The sequence below is a fragment of the Episyrphus balteatus genome, chromosome 2 (assembly GCF_945859705.1).
Source record: "Episyrphus balteatus chromosome 2, idEpiBalt1.1, whole genome shotgun sequence".
Lineage (NCBI taxonomy): Eukaryota > Metazoa > Arthropoda > Insecta > Diptera > Syrphidae > Episyrphus > Episyrphus balteatus.
This window is the reverse complement of record NC_079135.1, coordinates 108653524-108679410: the sequence shown is the minus strand read 5'-3', so window position 1 is coordinate 108679410 and position 25887 is coordinate 108653524. Positions and strand designations below refer to the sequence as shown.

The 25887-nt window shown below is 28.8% G+C and overlaps 1 protein-coding gene across 2 annotated transcripts in view; it reads left to right on the top strand.

The window, feature by feature from the left end:
- LOC129912160 (acetylcholine receptor subunit alpha-like) overlaps nt 1-25887 on the top strand; it is a 229684-nt gene that overhangs the window by 187838 nt on the left and 15959 nt on the right. For both annotated transcript variants that reach the window (XM_055990294.1, XM_055990293.1), the window contains exons 6-7: nt 9000-9168; nt 19642-19778. In XM_055990294.1, the coding sequence (XP_055846269.1) occupies nt 9000-9168; nt 19642-19778 (306 nt within the window). The remainder of the gene's footprint in view (nt 1-8999; nt 9169-19641; nt 19779-25887) is intronic.

The following is a 25887-nucleotide window of genomic DNA, read 5'->3' as shown; positions in this document are numbered from 1 at the left end:
GAGAAATTCTATATGTGTGTACAAGTTTATCCTACTCAAATACACACATGATGGTCGGTCCTTTTTTTTTGTATTCATTTTTTTTGTTCTTATTGGTTGAAGAGAATGCATTTATTTAGTATGTAGATCGCATTCTCTATTGCTTTCTCACAATCCAATTCAAGAGGGAAGAGGATTTTAAAATATTTAAATATTCTTTGCATTGCATTTGAACTCAAAGTGTTCAGATGCATACAGCATTATAACTACTTCTGGTATTCATTGTTTGGTTTTATATGCAAATAAACACATTTTACTCAATTTAATGCAATTTTTTTTCAGTGCTGGATTCTGTTTAAGATTTTTTTTTATTATAGTCATGTATTGCAAGTTTGAATACCACAGTCTCTAAGGAACAGTAATAAATGATATTCTAAATTAAGGTCTTCTTATTTTCAAGACATTGTCAATCTGAATAAAATACTTATTCCCAGAAGAGTATTGTTTCTTGAACTTGTTCAATTTTATTTGATCTTTTGAACTTTTTTTTACAACTTGTTGAAAAAATTTAAATAAAATTGAAAAATTTGAGGAAATATCTTAAAAATCTATCGCATTTATAATTAGAAGAGGTTAACTTATACATCGATAAATTGGTTTAAAATTCTCCCATATTATACATTTTGTAGGATAATTTTAAGATTTTTATTACTATAATTTTTTTGTTCTTATAAACGAAGCTAGAAATCGAACATTTAAGCCATTGGCTGCCATGTCACCCATTTTTGATATCCACCTTATGCAAAATTGTAGGGCCTTAAAAAGCTTGGCACTCAAAGGATTAATTTAAGCTTTTTGTCAAATTCTTAAAAAATAAAATGCACGACTGGGGTCGCACGTACTTGCTTTTATGCTCAAAGTTACTCTAATATTAAAGCTTTTTGTTCAAGAAAATTAGGGAAAACTTTAAAATTTGATATTTTCAAGAAATTAAAAAAAAAAAAATAAAAAAAAATCTGTTTTTTGTAATAATCTAAACACAGTTTTAAATGATCTTTTACAAAAAACCAAGTATGAAATTTTATTCCTAGTATGAAAAGGAATTTTTAGAAAAAAAATTCGAAAATCGTTAGAGCGGTTTTTGAAAAAAATTATTTTTTATATACCTATACAAATTTTTTAACATTTTTCAAAAAAAAGTTAGTATGCCATTTTGAAGAAATAACTAATTTACACATTAAAACGAAATTTCAAAATTTTTCAGACACCCGTTTTCAAAAAATTGATTTTTCAAAAAAAAATTTTGAAATATTTCTTAAAAATCCAAAAATGTATTTTTTGAAAATTTTCTAAAACTTTAATATTAGTCTAACCTAAACGTTTTCGTATAAAAATTTTCGTTGAAATCAGGTAAGTCTTGTACGAGATATTCATAAATCAAAAAAAAGGTTCTATGACAGTTACCGTTAATAACGGTACAAAAAATATTTTTTTTATTTTAGAATATGTGCAATACTACACACAAAATTTTTAATCAAAATCGTTAGAGCCGTTTTTGAAAAAAATTAATTTTTCTATTTCCGTTATATGACAGGTACTGTTAGTTTTGGTCCTAAAAAAAAAATTTCAATTTGTCCTCTAGGGAATCGCCGAAAACTGTTAACTACCAAGTTTGAACAAAATCACTTCATTGGTTTAGGCTCTAGCTCGAGGTACATACAGACAGACAGACAGACAGAATTGTCAGACCCACTTTTTTGGCATTCTCCATCATCGTAATGTCATGTAAAATTGTTATCTCGAGTTCGATTTTTTTTACGAATCCTAAACTTGCCCCATAGTACCTATATCGCAAGTTAAAAATTGGTATCAGATCAATTTGAAATTAAAATCAATTTTAAAAAATGTCACTATTAAAATAATGAGCGAAATTCAACAAATTTAATTATCTTTAAAATTCAAACACTCTCTTCAGAAAACTCTCATAAATTATTTCGAATAATTTTTTTTTTATTTAGGTAATTAAATTTATTTTTTTAAATTCATATAAGAATTTTTTTTTAAGAATTTAAAAATAAAAACCTAAAAATCATTATAAAATTTGGTTCAAAGTAGCAAAAACAACATTTCAATTGGTTTGGACCTTAGTCGAAATATGACATTTAATTTCTTAAAAAAAAAAAAATTGAAAAATCGTTAGAGACGTTTATTTTTTTTAAATTAATTTTTTATATATACAAAATTTCTATCGTTTGTCAAAAAAAAAGTTAGTATACCATTTTAAAGAAATAATTAATTGCCAACTAAAACAAAATTTCAAAATAATTCTATAACCCTTTTTCAAAAAATTTATTTATCAAAAAAATATTTTGAAATATTTATTACAAATTCCACTTTTACTTTAGGAAAATAAAAAAAGTAGAATTTATTTTGCTAAAAAAGGTCCCACAAGATTTATTAGATTTTTAATTTATATTTATATTTTTCATTTTTGTTTTTATATTTTTATATTTTTATTTATATAAATGAGATGAATTTTATTAAAAAAAAAAAAAACAAATCATTGGAATCATTAAAACAATAATCATTATAAAAAAACGATAAAACTAAAAATACCGAGAAATTAATTTTATTTATCCAAGAAAATAAATTTTTTTCTCAATTACTTAAACATTTTTGAGACATTTTGTAGAAAAAAAAGTAGTCGAAATTGGACAAGTCAAATATAAAAAAAATAAGCAAAGTAAGGATTTCAGAAATAATTTGTTAATGATGGTTTTGAACTGCCAATATAATTAACATTTTTTTTTTTTCAAAAGTGAATGGGTAATATTGCAGCTAATTGAAAATATTTTTTTTCTGAATTTTTAAATAACTTAGTCCGACCCTGAAAAGACATTCAATTCAGCCTAAGAACTAGAAAAAGACGTGAACATACTTATTTCAAATCACTCGAATAGGGGTGTAAAAATGCTTTTGTAGGTATAGAAATTTATTCGTTTCTTCTTCTTCAATTTATTCATATGAATATCGAATTTTATTCAAATCTTATACCATTTCTCCACAAAAGGTCGTGATATAAAAGTTAAATTTGAATATCTGCCATTTTAATTATTCAAAATTCAAAACACCTATTCTCAAACTTCTAACAACTGTCTGAACAACCAATACATTAAAAATTCTTACGAAATTATTTAGAAATTTATTTAAGAATTGATTTAGTAAAAAAAACACCTTAATCCTCGTTTCAGTTTTTATTTTTTTTTTTAAGGAATTAGTAAGGGACAGCACGTTTTCCTCCTTAAACATACAAACAAAAAAAAACCGAATCCATTGCTTTGGAAATTGTGAAACTCAATGGATTTTCATTTGAAAAACAAACTAAAAGAATCTTTCATCAAATAACTTGTTAGAGAATAAATATTTGCCTGGCACGTCCGGTTGGGTTATTTATTTTGCCACGTGTGAACTTTAATCAGCTCTCAACAAAAAAAAAAAAAGGTACCTTGTATACCTTTTTAACTTTAAAAGAAAAAAAAAAACAAACTTTTTCTTATATTTATTCAATATATTTGTGTAAATACAACAAAAACGAATAAAATAAGATCGTGATATTTTGTTGGCATAGAAAGATTGTCAATTCATGTGAGTCCTTTAATTTAATACAAACATGTTTTTGTTGTTAACTAAGTTATCCTTTTTTATCAAACTTGAGTATCTACCTAGTTTACTATAATATAATAACAAACACACAAAAATATATATAAAATTCAAAGAATGAAAAATTTGACATCTATTTTTATTCAGAAAACGTTTAGCCTTATTACAACCAACGGCGTATACAAGGGGGGGGGGGGGTCACGGGGTCATGACCCCCCCCCAAGAACTCAAAACTTAATGAAAAGTGAACAAATTTTTTGGTGTGAACGAACTATTTTACAATATTATTTTGAAGATGTGGTCATATTTTTAGTGAGCAGCTCTTAACCAGCAAATAAAATAACAGTCGTTTCTATAAAGCAATCTTAAAAGTTGTTCAATTTTAAACGTATCCTTAACACGTTGACCACCATGTGACCCATGGTGGGTCACGCAAAATTTTCCCAGGAGGTCACAGTCAGTTTATTTTTAAATGGATGTTCTTTCATGTGGCTTGCCAGTACGATTAAAGTTTTTCTTCTTTGGCACCTAGAAAAAAATACGTTCTTGATAGTGCAAAAGAAAAAATATTATACATTATGTCGAATTCTAAATAACCAAAAATTCGATCTGCAGTCGACTTGCAGTTGCTACTTTTTCCTTAAATGAATGAAAATAAATTCGCTACTTTTTCCCGAAGAACCGATCCTTTTTATATCGAGACGTATTTACACACATTTTCACAAACAATACAATTTTGTCAAATACAAACCAAAATAAAATTTTGTAAAGAAATGAAGAACCAGAGCCAATTTTTGTTTATTTGTGAAATATAAATCATTTTTAGTGAACAAAACAAACAAATGTTACGTTGTTTTGTTCCTACGATGAAGTTTTGTATATTTTTTTGTTTTTTTGTTTTTCATCGGTCACTTGGACAAATACATTCACAAAAAGAAATCGCTCCCTTATTTAACTATCTAAAAAGCGAAGAGTTTGTGAATTTTCTTTGCTTATAAAATATAATAGTAAATTTTACTTTATCTTTTGAAACAACTATTCATTTGTTAATCATCAATGCTAAACCGATTATAGGTAAGAATTTAAGTAACCTTGTGTACAGCCAAATTAAATACATATTTCCAGCAAGCTTAGAATATTAAAATTAATATTTAAGAACCAATTTAAGAAAATCTAATAAATATAACTGAATGTGTGTTATTTTGTAACCCGAAGGCTGACGAAATCAGACCCATATTTTGTAAAATCCTAAATAAGTAGGTAATATAAAGTATGTTGTTCAAAATAATATTACCGTTTAAAATTACCAAAATTTCTATAGATACCTTTAAACTAGCATTATGTTTTACACCAAAGATAGTTTTTTAAATCGAAAATTATCCTTAACTTGGGTCGATCGTAGTTGGATGTTATGCAAACTGCATTAAATTTTAATATATTATAAAAAATGTTATCCCCCTAGTCTTTTATTTATTTATTTATTTATTTAGTACAGCTAAATACTAGCTTCAATTTACATTAATTTAATAGTCTTATAAAATTTATAAGATAAGATAAGATTTAAAGAATATTTTTTTTCGAAATGCTATTTTTTTAACTTTGTGATTCGTTTGCCTTAGGAAGACTTTCAACTAAAAAGTTACCATATTTATTTAATAAAGAAGATTTTCATAGTATGTATCTTTAAACATGATTTTGGGCTAGCGGAAAATCGAAGTATACAGTTTAATTTTTAGAACAGGATGGTCCAAGCTAAGACTATAAGCAATTGGGCTCAAGGCTAAGGCTAAACTAAAGCAAACGAATCACATACCTTAGTAATTCTCCGATACTGTTCGGTTCAAAATGCGAAATGAACAAAATTAAATATTTGTAATTTAACTAGCACATTTTCAAGTCTATACTTTTGTAAAAAAAAAATTCAGCGTGACCCCCCCCCCCCCCCCCCCCCAGAAGTAAACCTGTATACGCCCTTGATTACAACTTCATCATCATTCAAATAAGAATTCTTTGATGGACAGAAGAGACACGTGTTTGAGAAATAAGGACTCGCTGGTATAGTTATAATGAACATAATCGCATCCTGAGGGTTTAGTGGATATTTTTTTTTTTGTGTTTTTAGTTTTTTTTTTTCTTACATTTTTATGGGAACTTTTTCATCGTTTCTTCAGGTAAAGTAGGAAGATGATGGGCATTTAAGTTGCGAACATGGATCCTACAAAGAAGCCTTAAGGCACTTTAGGAGTTTAAAGTAAAACGCGGTAGATGTAGTTTTAATGGGACAATATTGAAGATTTTAAAATGGAACGTTCTTGAAAATATTATAGTCGTATTCTGTTTAAATAGTTGCTTCATTTTTTATTCTTTAACGAGGTTGAGAAAGTAATTTTTGTTTTCATGGAAACGAAACAAGTTGGTAGTAAAAATTGGAGTAATGGATTTCGTAAACGGGCCATATAGTAGTAGCGATAAATAAAGAGTGATATAGGGAAATAAAGAAAGGACAGTGAATTCCTTAAGGACTCGAGGGTTTTATTTCTCAATTTCTGTGAACTCTTGACTTATTTTTGAAAAGTACAATCAACATTAGCGAATTTGATGAAGACAGATAAACTCATTATGTAAAAGTCAAGGTAAAGCATATTGTTTAAACTGGCAGTGAAAAGCCGATTTTATACTCAAAGTTTTAAAGATTCCGACTTTGATGTTCCTATATTTCTGAGTTAATAGGTGCTATATCTTAAGCTTGCTCACAGGAGATTTAGTTTGATGGAAAAATAAATTTTAAAAAAAATTTAAATTTTCTTAAAAAACCAGCAATGTAGATTGCTAGACACCTCTAGAATATACTGACCAAATATGAGCTCTTTATATTAATAGGAAGGTCCTCCGCTTCGCGATTTTCCATTTTTACATCAATTTTCTACTAAAAAAAATCATTTTTTTATAAATCGACTTTTTATTAAATTTCTTTACATATTCTTGTAGTAAATTGAACGCTCTACAAAAAAGGGCTTGTACATTTTTTTTTGTTTATCTAACCATTTAAAAGACATTTGAGGTCCAAAAATCGAGAAAATCTTTAAAAAATCGTTTTTTGTACTTAATTTTGTAACAAACTGAAAAATTATAATAATCAAACGGGCAGGACATATTCTTGTAGGAAATATATTGCTCCACAAAAAAGGTCTTGAAACTATTATTAAAAGTTAAAAAAAAATTATAAAAAAATGTTTTTACTTTTCAAAATTTTCAAATTCAATGAAATGTCATTTTAAATTCAATTTAAATTCAAATTAACTAAATGTATTCTTGTAGTAGCTTAAGCGTTCTATAAAAAAGCTATTGGCATTAAATTGATTGCTTTAAGATTTTTTAAAATTATTTACAGCTCTAACGATTTTGAATGGATTGTTGAAAAAATTATTAGCAGCAAAAGGGTGGTATGAAAATTTAGAATATAAAAGGGAAAAAAATAAACTGCCCACAAACAAATTGGAGAAAAAGGGGTGTGGGGGGGGGCGAAAAATTGCGATATGTGTCAAAAATCGTATTTTTTTACGATTTCTGCCAAAAGTACACCTTCTATCGAAAAAAAATAAATTCAAAAGTTGTAGAAAGTAAAAATGTCTACAACTTTTACTCAAACCATTTTTTAATATAACTTAAAAAATATTGAGAAAAATGCAAAAATACCATTTTTTGGTTTTTTTATTTTTATCTTTTACAAAAATGGTTGGATTTTAACAATACCTGGCTAAAAATTACTTTGTTATGTTTTTTACCTACATATTTTAAGTGTTTTTTGAGGAAAAAATTAATTTTTGGATCAAAAAAGTTACGGAAAAAAATTTTGATTTTTGAAAAGTAAGGAATGCAGTTATTTAAATTATTTAAGATTATGTAGAAAAACTATACTTTTGTTTTAGAAAAGATTGAGAAAAATTAAAAAAAAAAAAACAAAACAAAAAACGATGTTTAAGATCGATTTTTCCGTAAATGAATATTGGCGAGAAATATTTTTCCATAGAAACCAAATTATACTTTTCTAATGGCCTTTGATCTTCTTAATTTGAATCTAGCACTATAATGGCTCTAATGTGCAAAGTTTTTAAGATATAAAATTTTGAACTTCCAAAAAAAAAACTAGATTTGGCGTTAAAATCGCGAAGGATAATCTTGACGTCGGTCGTGGGTCATCTTTCACCTCTGAACGCATGTGCAGAGATGAAAGGATGTTATAAATTTATTTGGAAATGCAGATTGTGACAAGGCGCTCGCTTATGTATTAAAAGTGAAAGACTTCCTGTCTTTGTCATCCCAGTCCAAATAACATCTAATTCATATACTTCTGTCATTTTTAGAAATATTGCATGTCTTCTACATTTCTCATCATAATTCCCGGATGGTTGCATATATTACCGCATTTTCAGTTTTTTTTATTTTGTCAGTTCATCTAATTTTTGATTAAGCCATACATCTGAAAATAAACCTTTTCTGACAGTTTAATGTCGCATTAATTTATTGGTCAATCCAATAAAAACAATAATCCTTTTTTTGTAGAATTTAATGTCAAATTAAAAATGTTGACTCTAAAAAAACACAAATTGATAGTTACCAACCACATCAATTTATTTATTTATTTATTTTTTTTTTTTGGTATTCAACTTTAAACAGATAAATTAATCACAAATTCAAGAAAAATCCACTTAAAAAAAATATACAAATTTGTTCATCCAAAAAAATAAAATTCAAATAAATCAAATAAAGTACCTGGTTTGTTATAATATAGGTACACAAATAGAAAACATCCTACATGGCAATTATTCATCAATATCCATTAATCCAATTTACTCCGAAAATAGCACCATACTCGCTTTCTCTCTCATTTCAAAACCCAAAACCGCATCACTTAAGTAGAAACCTAATTGGATTGCAAAATAATATACCTCCTCTACACTATACAACACATCCATATACATGATTATCTCATTTTGCAAATCCACTCTCTCGTAATACTCTAAATTCCTATATCAACTTCAAACCAATTTAGCTTTTAAATCCCATATATATAGGTATCCGAGTATAGTCCTTCCTACCAACCATATCATCATCATTATCAACATTACCATCATCACCATTCACAAAATTCTATATTCCATGCCCACAAATGGGCATAAATAATTTGGTCAGTTTATATACACATATACCACCTGGTGGCGTTTTTGAGTACTAAATTAATTAATAATGTTGTATCCTTTTCGCCCATTGACTTTATAAAACAAAAATTAGTGCGCAATTTTATCTGATTCAAATAATTTTGTTTATATAAATATTTTTTTTTTTTTATTTATTTACAGAAATGAAAAATTCTACACATGCTGCGATGAACCATATTTAGATATAACATTTAATATTACAATGAGACGTAAGACATTATTTTACACTGTCAACTTAATTATTCCCTGTATGGGAATTAGTTTTTTAACAATTTTAGTTTTTTACCTACCATCGGATAGTGGAGAGAAGGTAAGTTTTCAACATAACCTAAAAAATTTAAATATTCAAAAGTTTTTCATGTCTTGTTCATTAATTTTTAATTTTTTATTTTGAAAAACAGTGCTCCCACTTTATTGCTAATTACTATTAAAAAAACTAATAAAACTACTTTACCACTTAAATATAATTAAAATTTAAAAGTAAAAACAATTTGTAAATTAATGTTTCATTATGTATGATGGCGAGTTTGCTGCTACTGGCTATTAAAATATTCTCTTTTTATTATTAGGAAATTTCTAATAGAGTTCATAATTTTTCAATTTAAATTCTAATTCAACAATTTTTGTGTGTTTGTATGTTGTGTGTTGGTTGGATAATAATGTGGAGCGTGTAGCATAATAACAGCTATTTTCTGTCTCTCTACTAAAAAGGCAGAAGGATTTTTTTTTTATGAAAAAATAATGTTTTCAACTTTTCATATCGATTGTATAACTAAACCAGTCACTAAATGCAAAATCATAGAAATAAAAATATATACAACATCAAAAATGAGGGGGTGTCAAAAAATATGCATAAAAGAACGATGCTTTGGCTTTCTAATTGCCTGCAGGACAAACCATCATACATTTCATGCGAATACATTCAAACATACATACAACGTAAAAAGATCTGTATGTGTGTTTAGTTAAATGCATCTCTTGATGGGGGAAGATAGATTTTTTTTTTATTTTCTGCATCGAGATATATCTTTCTGGCTCTTACGACCTCGTACTGTGAAGTGTTTGTACTGGAATCATTGCAAAAAAAAAAATATACACGAGAAAATCTAGCGACAGGAAAAGGTTCCACATCATCATAAAACATAAATATATCTCCCTTAATAGTCGTCATCGTTTTTTTATTTTTTTTTTTTTTTTCTGTAATTTTAAGTTGAGTGTATATGATTTTTGTCTATATTACTGGCATGATAATGATGATGCTACTCTTAGTACTTGGAAAAACTCATCTATGCTGTAAGCAGAACAAATACAAGGGAATGCATTAACTTGACAGGGTGTTTTAGTTTGTATGTAAAACATCAAAAATGAGCAAGAATACTTTCTTTTTCTTTTTCAAAAGACACAAAAATTAAATTAATGACTGGGAAGGGGGTCATAGTGTAATGAAGCGATTGAAGACTAAGTGTTGTTTAAAGTTATCTAAGTTTTTTGGGAATTAGTTTGCGAGAATGGATACAATTACTCGTTTTTTTTAGCGTTTTTGATATTACTTTAAGAGCCAATTTTTCAATCTTCTAATAAACAGTCAGTTAACTGTTCGACGAATAAAGTTATTAGGCTCATAAACAGTCAGATAAAAACATTGAATTTTTCAATCAAGAATAATTTATTCTACAGAATAACAAAAAAAAATTGTCAAATTCAAAAATATTTAAAATTAAACGTCATTTTTATTCATGATTGTTTTTGTTTTCTTGTGTTCCACTGTATTTTTTTAAAAATTCTTTCAAAACAGCTTTGACAACTGACACAATATTTTTGTTGAGATTATTCCTTAGAATAATTTTTATTCGTCTCCGAAAGAAGCAGATAGTTTTATTCTTAGGAATAAGCTATATCTGCTTGTTGAAAAATTGAATTTTTCCCTATCCTTAGGAATAAGTACTAACTGACTGTTTAACTGACTATTGAAAAATTGGCCCTAAAACAAATTGTGAGAAGAAGTGATTCTATTGAAAAATTAAGATGTTTTTAGTGCTGAAATAAAATTAGAAACTCTTCACTTCACTTTAGTAAAATTGTATATAGTTCAATGTTTTTAGTACAACAAAGAATTAGCCACCTATCCAAAAAGGTACATTTTTATGAAACGATCAAATTCATGAATTTAGAAAATGCCATAAAACCGGTCAAAAAAATAAATTCTTCAATTTCAATTAAAACCTGGCACTCATAACCGATATTTGATCAGATAAATGTTGATGTGGATGAATTAATTTTAATTTATTTACATTCAAATAAAATGGCCCCCCTAAGGAAAATGTCCCATATCTCGAAAAAAAAAGTAACATTCACACTTAAATGCATATACTTTTCAAAGTTTAATATTACTCTCACATTTTTTTACTATGCGAGTTAAAAAAATTTCAAAAAGTATTTAAATTTTTTTATTAAATTTATCCGGGTAAAATGGCACACTGTCCAAACATACGTGATTTTACATAAAAAATCGAGTCAAGGGGCTCCTTTTCCATTTTCTTGGAACAAGTGGTGCTTAATCCCCCCCAGATCTTTCTACGAGTCATTCAAAACGTTCTTAATGTTGGTTGCTGGTCTCATTACTGTAGTTTTTGCAACTTTGAATGTTTTGGATGCATTTTTCCAGATTTTGGACGGAATCAAGGACTTTCCTCAATTTAGGACTTCCTCTCTGTAGATCTTTTATATTTAGCAACCATATTTTCACTATAAAAAAATAAAAATGTGAAAGTAAGTATAAAATGGCATGTGAAAGTAAGTACCTATACCATTTTACCCGAGTACTAAGTAGTCCATTTTGCCCATTTTGGGTTTTTTGAATTTAAGTTTTATACCGAAAAATCTAAAATCGTTCTAAGCCAACTTATTTCAGTAGCTAAATTAATAAGAAATATTTCATGCATAGGTGCATACATTAACTTCTTTTTTCAAAATACAATGTTATTTATATTTTTATAAAAACGGTACCAATCTCTTTTCCAAGATGGTCGCTTCTCCCGATCATCCCAGCAAATGGACTTTTATGACAAGGACATTCACGCAAACACATTCCATGAAATTGTCCTGCAAAACATGCGATTTCATGACCATATTTAAACTAATTTGGCTGGGCTAATAACTTAACAGTGACAATTTTATAAGTTGAACTAAAATTGAATTCGAGATAAGTGTTGGTCAAAACATTTCAGGCCGATCGGCTAAAAATTTAGAAGTAAGTGGGTCGTCCGATGAAAAAAAATGGGCTTATGAAAAACGCTTTTCAAGTTTTGAGCGTACGTAAAAAGTTCAGGTAAAAAAATGATTTTTGAAATATTTTGTCGTGCAAAAACGCTTTTGTACATCATTTTTTTAATAGTTTTGGGAGATATTCCCCCAATAGAAATATTTAGCCATTACAAAAATTCACAAGGTGTTAATATCTCTTAAAAAGTAAAGTGGCATAATCTCAAAAATAAAAAAAAAATATAACACAATTTGTAAGAAAAATAAGGCCAGAGTTTTACTTAAGGAGTATTGGCATTGGTTTGAAAAGTTAAATTTTGGATTTTTATGTTTTATAATTCAACTATTCGAAAACGGTCAGTATTTTAAAAATGATATTGTTTAAAAACATGTCCCAAAATTATTGCATATCACTTTATTTTTTATTGCATATGCATATTAAATTTGTTTACAGGCAAGGTGTTCTTTTACCTTGACGTAAAGTTATTGAAAAAAAAAATAAAGTGAAAAAAAACAAACACTTTATTTAAAAATCGTATCAATTAAAAAAAAAAAAAAACATTGTAAATTACACAAATCTTATATGCAAACTAATTCCTGAAAAAAACATAAAAACCCCTTATAACCTGAAAACAAATAGAATACGATAAAATTACTTCATACGTCTACCGACAGCTTTGATTGGAAGAAGTCCTTAAATAAACACTTTGTTAAGAAACGATTCTAAAAATGTCCAAATTTGTAGATATTCTAAAAAGTCCAACTGAATTTTTAATTTTTAAAAATTTTTGCCAAATGTAATAAAACTAAAGTCTCAACTAACAACAAAAAAGTTTTAACCCAAAAACGAAAGATGTTAAGACCATAATAAATGTACAGGCTTTTCCTATTAGCTATGTAAATAAAAAATTGAGTATTCTATATCAAATTACTGAATATGTAATACGTTTCTCATGAGTTAAATTTTAAAATATCTTCAACCTAATAATATTGTTTTAGAATATGTATAACCAATCGACTTATTATCACTTGAGACTATTTTTTGCTAGTCATTTATTTGATTTTTATATTTATCTGGTATAAAATTCAATATTTCATTTCTTTTATATTTAAAAGCTTCCCATAATCACAACCCCCTGTGTTGATACACATGTCAAATTCAAATCTCTCCGGAAAATATAAAAATTCATAATCGAAAAATAAATACGAAATGTACCCATGTACTCGTTCGTATATGCATGAATGTATGACGTTTAACTCCCAAAAGGATATGTTTATTCTTATGCTCGAGGGAACATGTTGTATGTATTATGGAAGTCTTCTTATCTCACACTAAACTTCCTTTGACTTTAACTGTGTGCGCATCAAAAATCGATTAAATACCTCGTTTACACCAACCAAATGTATATTTCAATTTTCAAACATCAGCCATATATGCTGTATTAAAAAAAAAAAAAAAAACTCAAAAGCTCGCCATCAGAGACTGAAAAGGTTATATCCTACATATTTCTATGGAAAAAGAACTCCTATACACTGTAGGCGGCGTATGTCAGTTTCGTTGTAGACATCCGCTGGCGGATTTATGGCCTTTGAAAATGAATGAAAACCTTGGTTATTACAAATATGTACTCGTTTTAAATGAAAAAGAAGCCCCTAGTTTGGCAATTTGATTGCCAAGGGGACCAAAACTTCCATTAACCGATTTGGACTTGTCGTGGATTGAAATTTGAAAAAAACTTTGTATATCTCGGTGTTTTGCTTTGTATTTGTCATGACATGACACAAAAATAACAAATATTTATTTGAACACCGCCGTGGCAATCTATTTTGGAGTGATATTTATGATTGTGTATTTACATTACCTGAGGCTCATTTAAGACAACCTCTATAAAGACAATAATAAATTAAAAGTAGGTAGTTTATTATTTTGCTTTGTAATCACATTTTACATAGGTTTCAGTAAATTGATGATGAAACTTTTTGAAGGAACAGAGGTTTCTTGCTTTAATTTTCTTAAAGAAAGGAAAATGATAGCAAATATACTTAAACATAAAGTTCACGACCAGGTTTCATGTATTTGCTTTTGCTTATCAACGATATTTTGTATTTTAAATATAAGTTGAGCTAAATACTCAAAGAAATGAATTATTTATATCTTCGTGACCTTCTTTAATATAATTGTAACTCCTATGTGGGCTTGAGGTCACCTCAAAATTACTCAAAGAAATGTTTCACTGCTGGTCAGCGATAGAAAATTTGTATTGAGGATTTAAATTTTACTTTTGCAAAAAAATGTTACGTATACACCACAGTGACCTATAAATTGTTGGATTTGCATGGGAGAATTTCCTAAGAAAACTATTGTTTTTGATTGTTCCGGTTCAACTGTCATTGTTGTGATGTTGTGTTATGCAGAACAGCAGAACAAAAGAGGAAGGGGAATATATGTAGTTTTCTGACACAGAGTGAGCATATGATCTGATGTCCTCCTCTACTTTAGCATTTATTAAGTCCTCATCAAGTAGATCCTTAGCTCCTAAGTATTGTTTGGGGTGTCTTGGGCTGCTTATTATACTTGCAATGAGTGGATTGGGATGGTTTTCTAAATTTCTGCTGCATTGTAAAGCTTCTTGTTGCTGATTATTGTCTTCACGTCCCATCGTGATGTATCCCAGTGCAGACGCCCAAATTATTTCGTTTTAATGTAATTGAATTTAAACAGAATGCAGCTCGTTGAATTTTATTTCCAGATATTTTAAAATCAAATCTGATGTACCTAGTGCTTTTGCAATGCTTGGCTGATTCTGGTCGATTAAAACTCACTAGTTTGGATTTGCAAAATTGTAGGTATGTAAAACCATCAACGCCTATAGAAATAGAACAGGCGTCACGTTGTATGTCGGTTTCGACTCTTATGACAGGGAGTCATCGTCTGGTCCTTGTTTTTGATTGGATTTAGACATAAAAAGACCTGAAATGTATTAAGACGTAATTATATTTTATTGATTCCAGTCAAAAAAGGTTTCAACCTCGGAATGCACGACTAGGTCTCACGTTCTTGCTCTTAGAGTTTAAGTTGCTAAAATATATAATTTAAAAAAAAAGGATTTGTTTTTCAATGGAAACATGAAATTAAAATAAATTGAGTTCCAACAAAGTATGCATTTCTTTTGGTAACATGTATTTTGAGAATAAAAAAAATCAATATTAGATTATACCTATTATAATTTATTTTTTATAATAAACTTTTCTGAAAAATTTTGAACAAAGCTAATTTCGCATTTGGTAATAATTGAGTGAATAAATAAAAGGCCGTATTTTCATCGACACAAATTATTCAGAAATCGCTAAAGAACTGTGACAAATTATGCCTGGTTTTTAGGAAAATCAGTTTTTGAAGGGTCGTTTTATATATAAGAAATAAGGCGTTGCCATTGAAAATTAGTTCTGCCTTAAAAAGCAGATTTCATTTTTTTTTTAATAGAAAACATGAACAATTCAAATAATGGCTTATTATTCACCTCTCAATTTGTAATGAGCAATTTAAGCAAAAATTTAAAAAAATCAATATCCCGTTTTCGAAAATTGGATTTAAAAAAAAAAAAACTTCAATTTGTTTTTCAAATCCAAAAGTGTACTTCTTGAAAATTTTGATTTTGATTTATATTGAGGAGATTCGTTAAAATTGCACCAGTCATTTTATAGTAAGTCGGACTGACACTTGAATGAAAGTCGTTTTCGAGAAAACTTTACATTTTCAAATTTGTTCATGACAGGTACCGTTATTTTTATTAAGAAAAAAAAAAAATTAATTTTGTAAGGTCTTCAAAAACCGCTACATACCAATTTTGAAGTATGTAGATAGAAACATCCGTTTAGACTGTAACTCCTTATGCAGACTGACAGACAGACGACAGATGGACTTGCGAGACCCATTTTTTCGCATTCTCTATGATGTATGTATGTATGTATGTAGAAGAAATAAAATAGAAATAGACACATAATATTTGTTTTTCTTTACCTAAACATAACAAGTGAAAGTGTTGAATCACAGAATAATTTGACTAGGAAAAAGTCGAACCTAGATGAAGTTAACCGTATAATAACGTATAATAACCGTATATATAACGGGACTCTTCCCTTTGGAATAAAACGTAGAGCAAAATAACACCTAATTTCGAAATTTGATTTTAGTACTTTTCTGCCAATTTTGACATTCGGACTTATTTTAACATGTCAAAGTCAAATAGTGCATATCCGTAGTGAGATTTGAATGGCAAAGAAATGTTTAAAATTGATTTATTTTAAAGAAAAGTATTTATAAGCTCATTCCTAATCAGTTCTCTTATAAAAAAGTATACCTAAAAAATCTTTGATTTCAGTATTAAAAATATTTCCATGTCATTGGTTCTGATTCCTAATCAATAGTAAAAGAAGCCAAACGAAAATTGAACACGTTCGCTTCAATTTATTATTGAATTTCGTTTCTGACAACTTAAACCGAAAATTTTAAAATTCCTGACTTCGATTAAATAAAAACCAAAACTTACTTATTTGAAGATTCAACGTTAGTTGTTTCCATTTCTATTCTAAGTACATAGGTACCTAATTAAAAAAAGTTGTAGATATTTTGGTGCAAAATGCATTAAAAATGATTCTAGATCAAAAACTTGATTGAGTTACGTTATGTGGTCTTAAAAAGAACTTTTTTTGCAGAATATTTATCTTATTATGATTATAGTTGCAAGAATTAAAGCCTTTTATATTAAATATTAATATTTTTTTTGAAATGAAGAAACATTTTGGTGTTTTTGGAAGGTTCAAAATAATTTTTGAGTAAAATAAAAACACACAGTTTTTAAAATCGAAGATTGGCCAAGCCTAAGGCCATCCCTTTGACTTCAAGGAACATAGGCGGATCCAGGGGGGGGGCACGGGGGCACGTGCCCCCCCCCAGAACTTAAAGTTCATACTTAAAGGAAATCAAACTATAAGAGTTTTAAAAATATATGAATAATAACAGAAAGAACTTGAGTGAAACTCTTGTCTATTCCTGGCTGAAAATGCGAATTTTGTTGATTGTTGCATTCCTTTCCCATGAATAGCTCCACCTCACAAATAAATAAACGGCTATTTGTTGGGTACACACGAATTTTTTTTTCGATTTAAAAAAAAGTGAATTTTCAAAGTGATTTTGGTGAAAAATTTTGATATGGACATCGAATGACATTGAATGATATAAAAAAATAATTGTATATGCAACTCTATTTTTTCATACAGAGGGGTCAAAAAATTTGCACTTTTTTCGTTGTTTTTTTTTTTTAACATAAGTGTTTTTAAAATAGCGGAACACGTCACAAAATTGCATAAACTATATATTATAGAACTGCTGGATATGTAGAACAAACTTGCATTTCAGAAGTTTGCCCAAGTTTGCACCCCGAAAATAAAGACCCCTTGAAAAAAAACTCCTCAAAAGCGACCCTTACTTATAGATTTTTATAAATATTATTTTATTGAGAAAATTTCTCCAGGGATACCTCTAAAAATATGTAAAAAAAATAGTGTTCCAAATTTCAAAAAAATCGGTGCAGTAGTTTTGAAGTTATGAGGAGCACCGGCGTTGAAAACATTAGTTGTGGGGATAACGATTTAAAGTTTTGAACTCTGGACTTAAAGACTAAAACGTTTCTAAGGGAAGTATTAAAATACTCATAACTTGGTCAATTTGGCTCCAAGAGACCTACAATTTGAACACAATATTCTTGAGGTATAAAACAATTTAACCCCTTGTAGCCCCATGTGACATTTCTGTAACAAACCGAAAAAGATTGCATAAAAGCTCTACAAACTATTTTTTTTTTCTTTTGAAGCTTCTAATATTATAATCTTTAAGTATTGCTTATCGAAATAGTACTTCAAATTTCTAATAAATAGCACCAATAGTTTTTAATTGACAGTTAATGTTGAAAGTTGGGCTTTTTTTGAAAATAAGCAAATTTGTGTAAAAACTACGAAATTCAGAAAAAAAAATAGTTTTTGTTAGTAAACCCCACGGGGTTTTATTTTTGGATTTTAGGAAAGTGCCTAAAAATTAATATTAGATAGTTTTTTGCTTGAATTTTTGCATTTTTATATAAAAATAAATTATTTAAACTTTTTTTTTACTCCCAAAATATCGAAATAACTAAGTAAATAATCACTTCATTGAATTTTTAAAAAATACGTGTTTTATTAAAGATAAAGGCCAATCGATTGACTTATTATTTTTTAAATTTACGACCTTGGGTTACAAAAGGTTAATGCAAATAAAAAAAAACAAAACTGGGTTTCCCGGCAAAAAAGTATGATTCAGTTTTTTTTGTTATTCTTAGGAACTTTAATATTTATTAGAATGAAGTCTTTAGTATTTGACTAAAAACTACTAGGTCATTAACTAATGGTATAATTATGTCCATAATATTGCAAAATTTTTATACAAAATCAATTAAAAAACGTAAACATTATTTTTTCAAAATTTCATCTTTAAAACTTAATTTCTCAAAAACTATTTGGTGAAACAACTTAAGTCAAAAAATTAAATAAAGAATTGTACGTGCATTTTCTGATTTTTTATATTTTTTTTTCTTCCGGCTAATCCAGGAGTAAGAGGGTTAGCACTTAAGTGGCTTTTACTGTTACAAGAAAATGAAAATTTTTCCTTCCGAATAACTTTTTGGTCATTTGGTACCTATTTGATGTGGGAAATGTGCCTAAATATTGTTGGCCAGGTTTTAGACCACTGTGGGTCGTTAAAATTTTCTGCTTGTTAGTCAGTCGTATGGTACTTCACTTTATTTCTAACTGTTATTGCTGTTTTTTTTTGCCAATCCGTCCATTGTGCCCCCCCCAGAAAAAAATCCTGGATCCGCCCCTGTCAAGGAAGATGAGTTTTTCTAAAATAATTAGGCTTTCAAAGTCAAAACTCTCCTCACTTATAAAATGTTTAAAAATATATACAAACATTTTAAAATTACTATTTATAAAATAATGTGTTATGTCATTTAAAAATTAATGTTCTTTAAAAAATAAATTCGATTGCTACATTGTGTTTTATTAATTACACATCCTCGCCAAAAATGTTATAAAACTCCATTCCGAAATGACAAACTGGTCTTTAATTTTTTTGTAAAATGCCTAATTAATTATTAATTTTTTAACCTAAAATGTGGGAACACTGAATCGCTGTTTTCTTTTATTTTTATTTTTTTTATTTTTTAATAATCCCCATTTATCTCCTATCACATTTTTTCCAACATAAAGCTCTTTTCACGAACAAGAAGTAAAAGAAAAAAAAAATACATCACACGCATCCACGCCCTTCAATCAAAATTGAATTAAGCTTAGCATTTTGCTATATACCTTTTATGATTTTCTTAAGTTTTTCACCTGAGCAAACACTTTTACTCAACCATCAATTACCAATTTGATTTTATGTTCTCTTCTTCACTCTCTTAAATTAATTTCTACCATTTTTTTCCAGGTATCATTAAGCATATCTATTCTGCTCTCGCTGACTGTGTTCTTCTTGCTACTGGCAGAAATTATACCCCCAACATCATTAGTTGTTCCGTTATTAGGAAAATTCGTACTATTTACAATGATTCTCGATACATTCAGGTAAGTTAAAAAACCTTTTTATTTTATTATCCTTTTTCTTGTTTGTTTAAATGAGGCTTATATAAAAAGTGAACGAAAAAAACGAGTGGGTATTGGTAAATTTGCTACAATGCCATGGGTCATTTAAGCCCTTAACTCAGGAGGTAAACAACAGCAAGTAACAAAACAAAAAAAATTAACCACTCGGGAACCGCAATTCTTCAGAACTTTTAAAAGTTCATTGAATACATAAACTTTATTACCTACTTTGTTGCTACCTAACCGACCTCTACTACAGTAGCAGTTGTTTTATTCTCCACTCTTATAAAGGTCGAACAAAAAAACACAAAAAAAAATATAAACAAACAAAAGATGGCTGCGAATAAAGGTAATCTGAGTGAATTGATTAGGCAAGGGCTCTGTTTATCTTCCTTTTTTTTTGTGTTAATCTACCTTTTTTTCAAGGCTGATTGTGAGAGTAGGTTTTTATGTAAACGTTTAAAAATAATTCTTTTTTGTTTTGTTTTTATATTTTTTAAAGAAAAGGTTAAAGCTAACGGTTTTCGGTTGAACTTTTTAAATTTAAAATTATAAAATTTAATGTTTTTGGTTAAATTATTATGAAATTATTTTTTTTTTTATTATTTAATTCAAAAATTTTGTTAAAATAATTTTAATTGAAATTTGTAAATTAAAAACTTTATTCATAAATATAGTGTTAATTAGTTTTAATAACATTTAATTTTTCGAGGTAAATAAGTCATTTTGTAAAACAAAGGATCTCTTTTAAAGTATTTATCACACAAACAAAATGTGTAATTTATATAAGTATCATGGCTAATGAATGAAAAACTGAACTATATTGAATATTGAATAAATTTACCAATATTTAATTAATTTTATTTTCACCTGTAGAGCGCTCTGGGATATTTTATGTGACTAATTGCATAAAATTTGTATAGTTCTGGGTAATCAAATTATTATTTGTTGGTGAATAATTTAATTCTTTACATCGTAAAATTGATGTTAATTAATGTCTTCATGGAATTGTAACATGATTCATGTCAATGAAGAGTCAAATAATGGAGGAAAGAAGAAGAGGCGGAAGTTGAAAACATTTAAAATCACACACTTTGTTTGCTTTGAAAATATGTAAACCCATAAGAATATGATGTTTGGGAAGAAAAATAAAATATTTATTAAGTTTACAGTTTTTTCGTATGTTTCCATACTTTGCAGTGACTGCTTTTTGTTCCGTCAATTCCATTATAATCTTTGAACAACAACAACATCTTGAAGGTGCTACCACCAAGTGTTTTATGGCTAGAGTTACAGTACTGTTTCACGGATGCCAATCCGATCATCAGACTCCTTTTTTTATTCCATTTTGTGTGTGGTGCTTGGTCTAGTAATTTTTTCATTTGATTTGAAAAACTTCTTCCGTCACACTTGAGTATTGAACCTAGACCAAGCGAGTTCAGAAGCCAGTACACTACGCACTGCGCTACCTCACCCACGTGATTAGCCTCACCCAATTGCAGGTTTTCTTAGTTTATCAACATGCAAATGAATAGACTTTAGCATTTTTACTAGCTCCTTCAAGTATGATTGTTGTTGTTCTATCATTTGCATGTTGATAAACTAAGAAAACCTGCAATTGGGTGAGGCTAATCACGTGGGTGAGGTAGCGCAGTGCGTAGTGTACTGGCTTCTGAACTCGCTTGGTCTAGGTTCAATACTCAAGTGTGACGGAAGAAGTTTTTCAAATCAAATGAAAAAATTACTAGACCAAGCACCACACACAAAATGGAATAAAAAAAAGGAGTCTGATGATCGGATTGGCATCCGTGAAACAGTACTGTAACTCTAGCCATAAAACACTTGGTGGTAGCACCTTCAAGATGTTGTTGTTGTTCAAAGATTATAATAAAATATTTATATTTGCAATCATAAATGTATTTGCAAATTTTTTGTGTGACAAGTCGATCTCATGACGTTTTTTAAAATGTTTCAAAATGGAAAATGCAAACAAGAAAGTATAATTTCCTCATACACCTAATAGCTTAAATAAACATTAAGAAAGACCACACCGAAAAGGTATCCGGTGTGCTCATTCCTTTAAAATTAAGCTGACTAAAAAAGATATGTAAAATAAATAAAATGTTATAGGGTCTCTAAATCATCTTCTATCACGGGTCGTTTGAACGCGACACTACTCGAAGTGTCTTGCACTCCATATGTTTTGATGCAGAAATGTTCCTTGGGGTCTAAATAGTAAGAAAAAAGCTTTTTTAAAATTTTCTATCGAGCTATTCGTTTTTTATGAGCTTAATAAGTTGTGAAAAAACGTACTTTTACGTACTTTTTCACACGTTTTTGTTAATAACTCTGTTAATAATATTATTAGAAACTCAAATAATGGCTCTATTTTTAGAAAAAATATCCCTCTTTTTAACGGCATTTCAATCAAATTAGTGGCATTTTTAGATCTTCAGATATTCGAATCTAAGTCCGTTCATTTTTTCTGCCTAATTCGATTTCTCTAATCAAAAAGTTTTTTTTTATAAAAGTCAGGGTATAGTTTTCTAATGGTTTTTCGTATGCTGAACTCGAATCCAAAGTCAAAAAAATTCCATCACATCAAGTTTTTGAGATATTACCGTTAGAAAATCCAAAATACAATTTTTTAACAGTTTTTGAGGTTATGTCATCTTGCGTGATAAGTTTTTATAATTACATTTGTAGCGGTTTCTTAAAGAACTAAGTTTCTTCTTTTAAAATCCGTTTAAATCATTTAGATATCGCTTTTCTTCTCCGAGAAATCCTAAAATCAATTCAACATGTTTGGTGAATATTCTCTATGAAAAAAAAATCTTATGTTCGTTTGGGTTTCATGGCAAATCGCAAAAAATTTTTGCATTCCTTTAAGTTTTTTGGTTAGTCAAAAATTTTCTTACCCATAAACTTACCAAAAAACTTAAAGGAATGCAAAAATTTTTTGCGATTTGCCATGAAACCCAAACGAACATAAGATTTTTTTTTCATAGAGAATATTCACCAAACATGTTGAATTGATTTTAGGATTTCTCGGAGAAGAAAAGCGATATCTAAATGATTTAAACGGATTTTAAAAGAAGAAACTTAGTTCTTTAAGAAACCGCTACAAATGTAATTATAAAAACTTATCACGCAAGATGACATAACCTCAAAAACTGTTAAAAAATTGTATTTTGGATTTTCTAACGGTAATATCTCAAAAACTTGATGTGATGGAATTTTTTTGACTTTGGATTCGAGTTCAGCATACGAAAAACCATTAGAAAACTATACCCTGACTTTTATAAAAAAAAACTTTTTGATTAGAGAAATCGAATTAGGCAGAAAAAATGAACGGACTTAGATTCGAATATCTGAAGATCTAAAAATGCCACTAATTTGATTGAAATGCCGTTAAAAAGAGGGATATTTTTTCTAAAAATAGAGCCATTATTTGAGTTTCTAATAATATTATTAACAGAGTTATTAACAAAAATGTGTGAAAAAGTACGTAAAAGTACGTTTTTTCATTACTTATTAAGCTCATAAAAAACGAATAGCTCGATAGAAAATTTTAAAAAAGCTTTTTTCTTACTATTTAGACCCCAAGGAACATTTCTGCATCAAAACATATGGAGTGCAAGACACTTCGAGTAGTGTCGCGTTCAAACGACCCGTGCTATGTCGGTTATTTCTGTATGAAATCTTTAATGGTTAAAATTTATTATTTCAAATACCTACTCTACTAAACGTACGAAATTCTCAAAGCACTAAAATTAACCATTAAAAAAACCTTAAAAATCGAAAAATTAATATTTTGAACAAAATGAAAGCTTTAAGTAAACTAAAATGAAATAAAAACTTACTTAAATTTTTTTCAAAACCGAACATTATTTATTATAAAAATAAAATGCACGACTGGGTCGCACGAACTTGCTCTTGGAGTTAAAGTTGCTTAAATTTTTAGAATTTTTTATATAGAAATTTGGAAAAAAAAATAAAATTCGTTAAAAGAAAAGAAAAATAAAATCTGAAATTAAATTGCCCTCCAAAACAAGTATGCAGTTTTGATTGATATATTAACGTGCATTTTAAAAAAAAAAAATTCAAAATCGTTAGAGCCGTTTAAAAAAAAAAAACAATTTTTTATAAATAGTTTTTTGGAAAAAAAGTTTTAAAATAAAATTGTAATGCCATTTTGTAGAAATCACTAATCAACATCTAAAAACAAAATTTCAAAAAAATTCAATGTCTAGTTTTCGAAAATTTGATTTTTCAAAAAAAAATTTTCAAAAATGTTATCAACTTTTTTATTATGTACGAATGCATAACATGATATATAGTACCTATATCGCAAGTAAAAATGATTGTTTTTTTGAAGTTATACTTCTTATGGGAGGGTGGGTATGAAAATTTACTTTTTGACAAGAATGTCAAAGGGATTATGACGCTATCACCCTGGGTAGCAGGGCTGTCGTTTCACCTTTAGAGTAGGCAGTACTTTAGTATTTAAAAATGCAGTACGCCGCAGTACGGCAAACATAAAACACACTACACGTTGCAAGTTACATGTTTCGTGTGGCAAGTTGCATGTGGCAAGTTGTATGTGGCAAGTTGCGTGTGGCAAGTTGCATGTGGCAAGTTGCATGTGGCAAGTTGCGTGTGGCAAGTTGCATGTGGCAAGTTACATGTGGCAAGTTGAATGTGGCAAGTTGCATGTGGTAATTTCCATGTGGCAAGTTGCCAGGGTTGCAAAAAGCTCACATTTCAGCTCAGCTCAAATTTGAGCTAGGTACCATAGCTTAGCTCATTTGAGCTGAGCTGAAAGTGAGCGCCCCAACTTCCAACGCCTATATCTCGGAATTTTGAAGAAAATGAAAAAAAAAAAAATATTTGATGCCAAAAGGTAGCGGGGACTCTAACCTACATTTGGGTACAACTCCCATCCCTGTAGGTCGACGCGTTCTCAAACCGGGAGAACTTAAAAGTAAAAAAAAAATATTCACGATTCTGAAAAAATAGGCATGATGTGGCGGTTTAACATGGAAGGCGATTTTTTAAAAATCTGACAATGTGCAAAGCGTAGGCCCATGACGCAAGCTATCATTTGGCATCACTTCCAAAAATTGCTCTCAAGCGGTTTAGCTTCCAGGAGCGTTCAAAGATTCAGGGATTTTTCGAAAAAAAAATTTACCCCAACTTTCAAACGCGATTTTCTCGTAATTTTGAAAAAAATCGAAAAACCGGATTATACCACTATCGGGTCGCTGAGAATATAACCTTTCATATGGCACCACTCCCCTGTCTCTAGATCAAAGCGTTCCAACGCCTATATCGCGGAATTTTGAAGAAAATGAAAATAAAATTTTTGATGCCAAAAGGTAGCGGGGACTCTAACCTACATTTGGGTACAACTCCCATCCCTGTAGGTCCACGCGTTCTCAAACCGGGAGAACTTAAAAGTAAAAAAAAAATAGGCACGATTCTGAAAAAATAGGCATGATGTGGCGGTTTAACATGGAAGGCGATTTTTTAAAAATCTGACAATGTGCAAAGCGTAGGCCCATGGCACAAGCTATCTTTTGGCATCACTCCCAAAAAATGCTCTCAAGCGGTTTAGCTTCCAGGAGCGTTCAAAGATTCGGGGATTTTTCGAAAAAAAAATTTACCCCAACTTTCAAACACGATTTTCTCGGAATTTTGAAAAAAGTCGAAAAACCGGATTGTACCGAAATTTTTTTTATGATAAAAAAAGAAATATTTTACTAAAAAAATAGAAATATATTTACTATTAAAAAAACCAAGAGAAAAGATCACGAAAAATTATCTGTTTTATTTATAAAAATATCCATGTGTTAAAATAATTCCATTAATAACTAGAACCAAACATCTTAAGCTATGGTGGTTTATAAAAGTTTAAAATATCTTCATATTTCATTATACTTTCCAAATAAAAATCAATGTATCCTCTCACCCATCACAGCTCAGTTCAGCTCACTTTACCTTAGCTCACCCAACAGCTCAGCTCAGCTCACCGACAGCTCAGCTCACCCAACAGCTCAGCTCAACCATCAGCTCAGCTCACTTTCAGCTC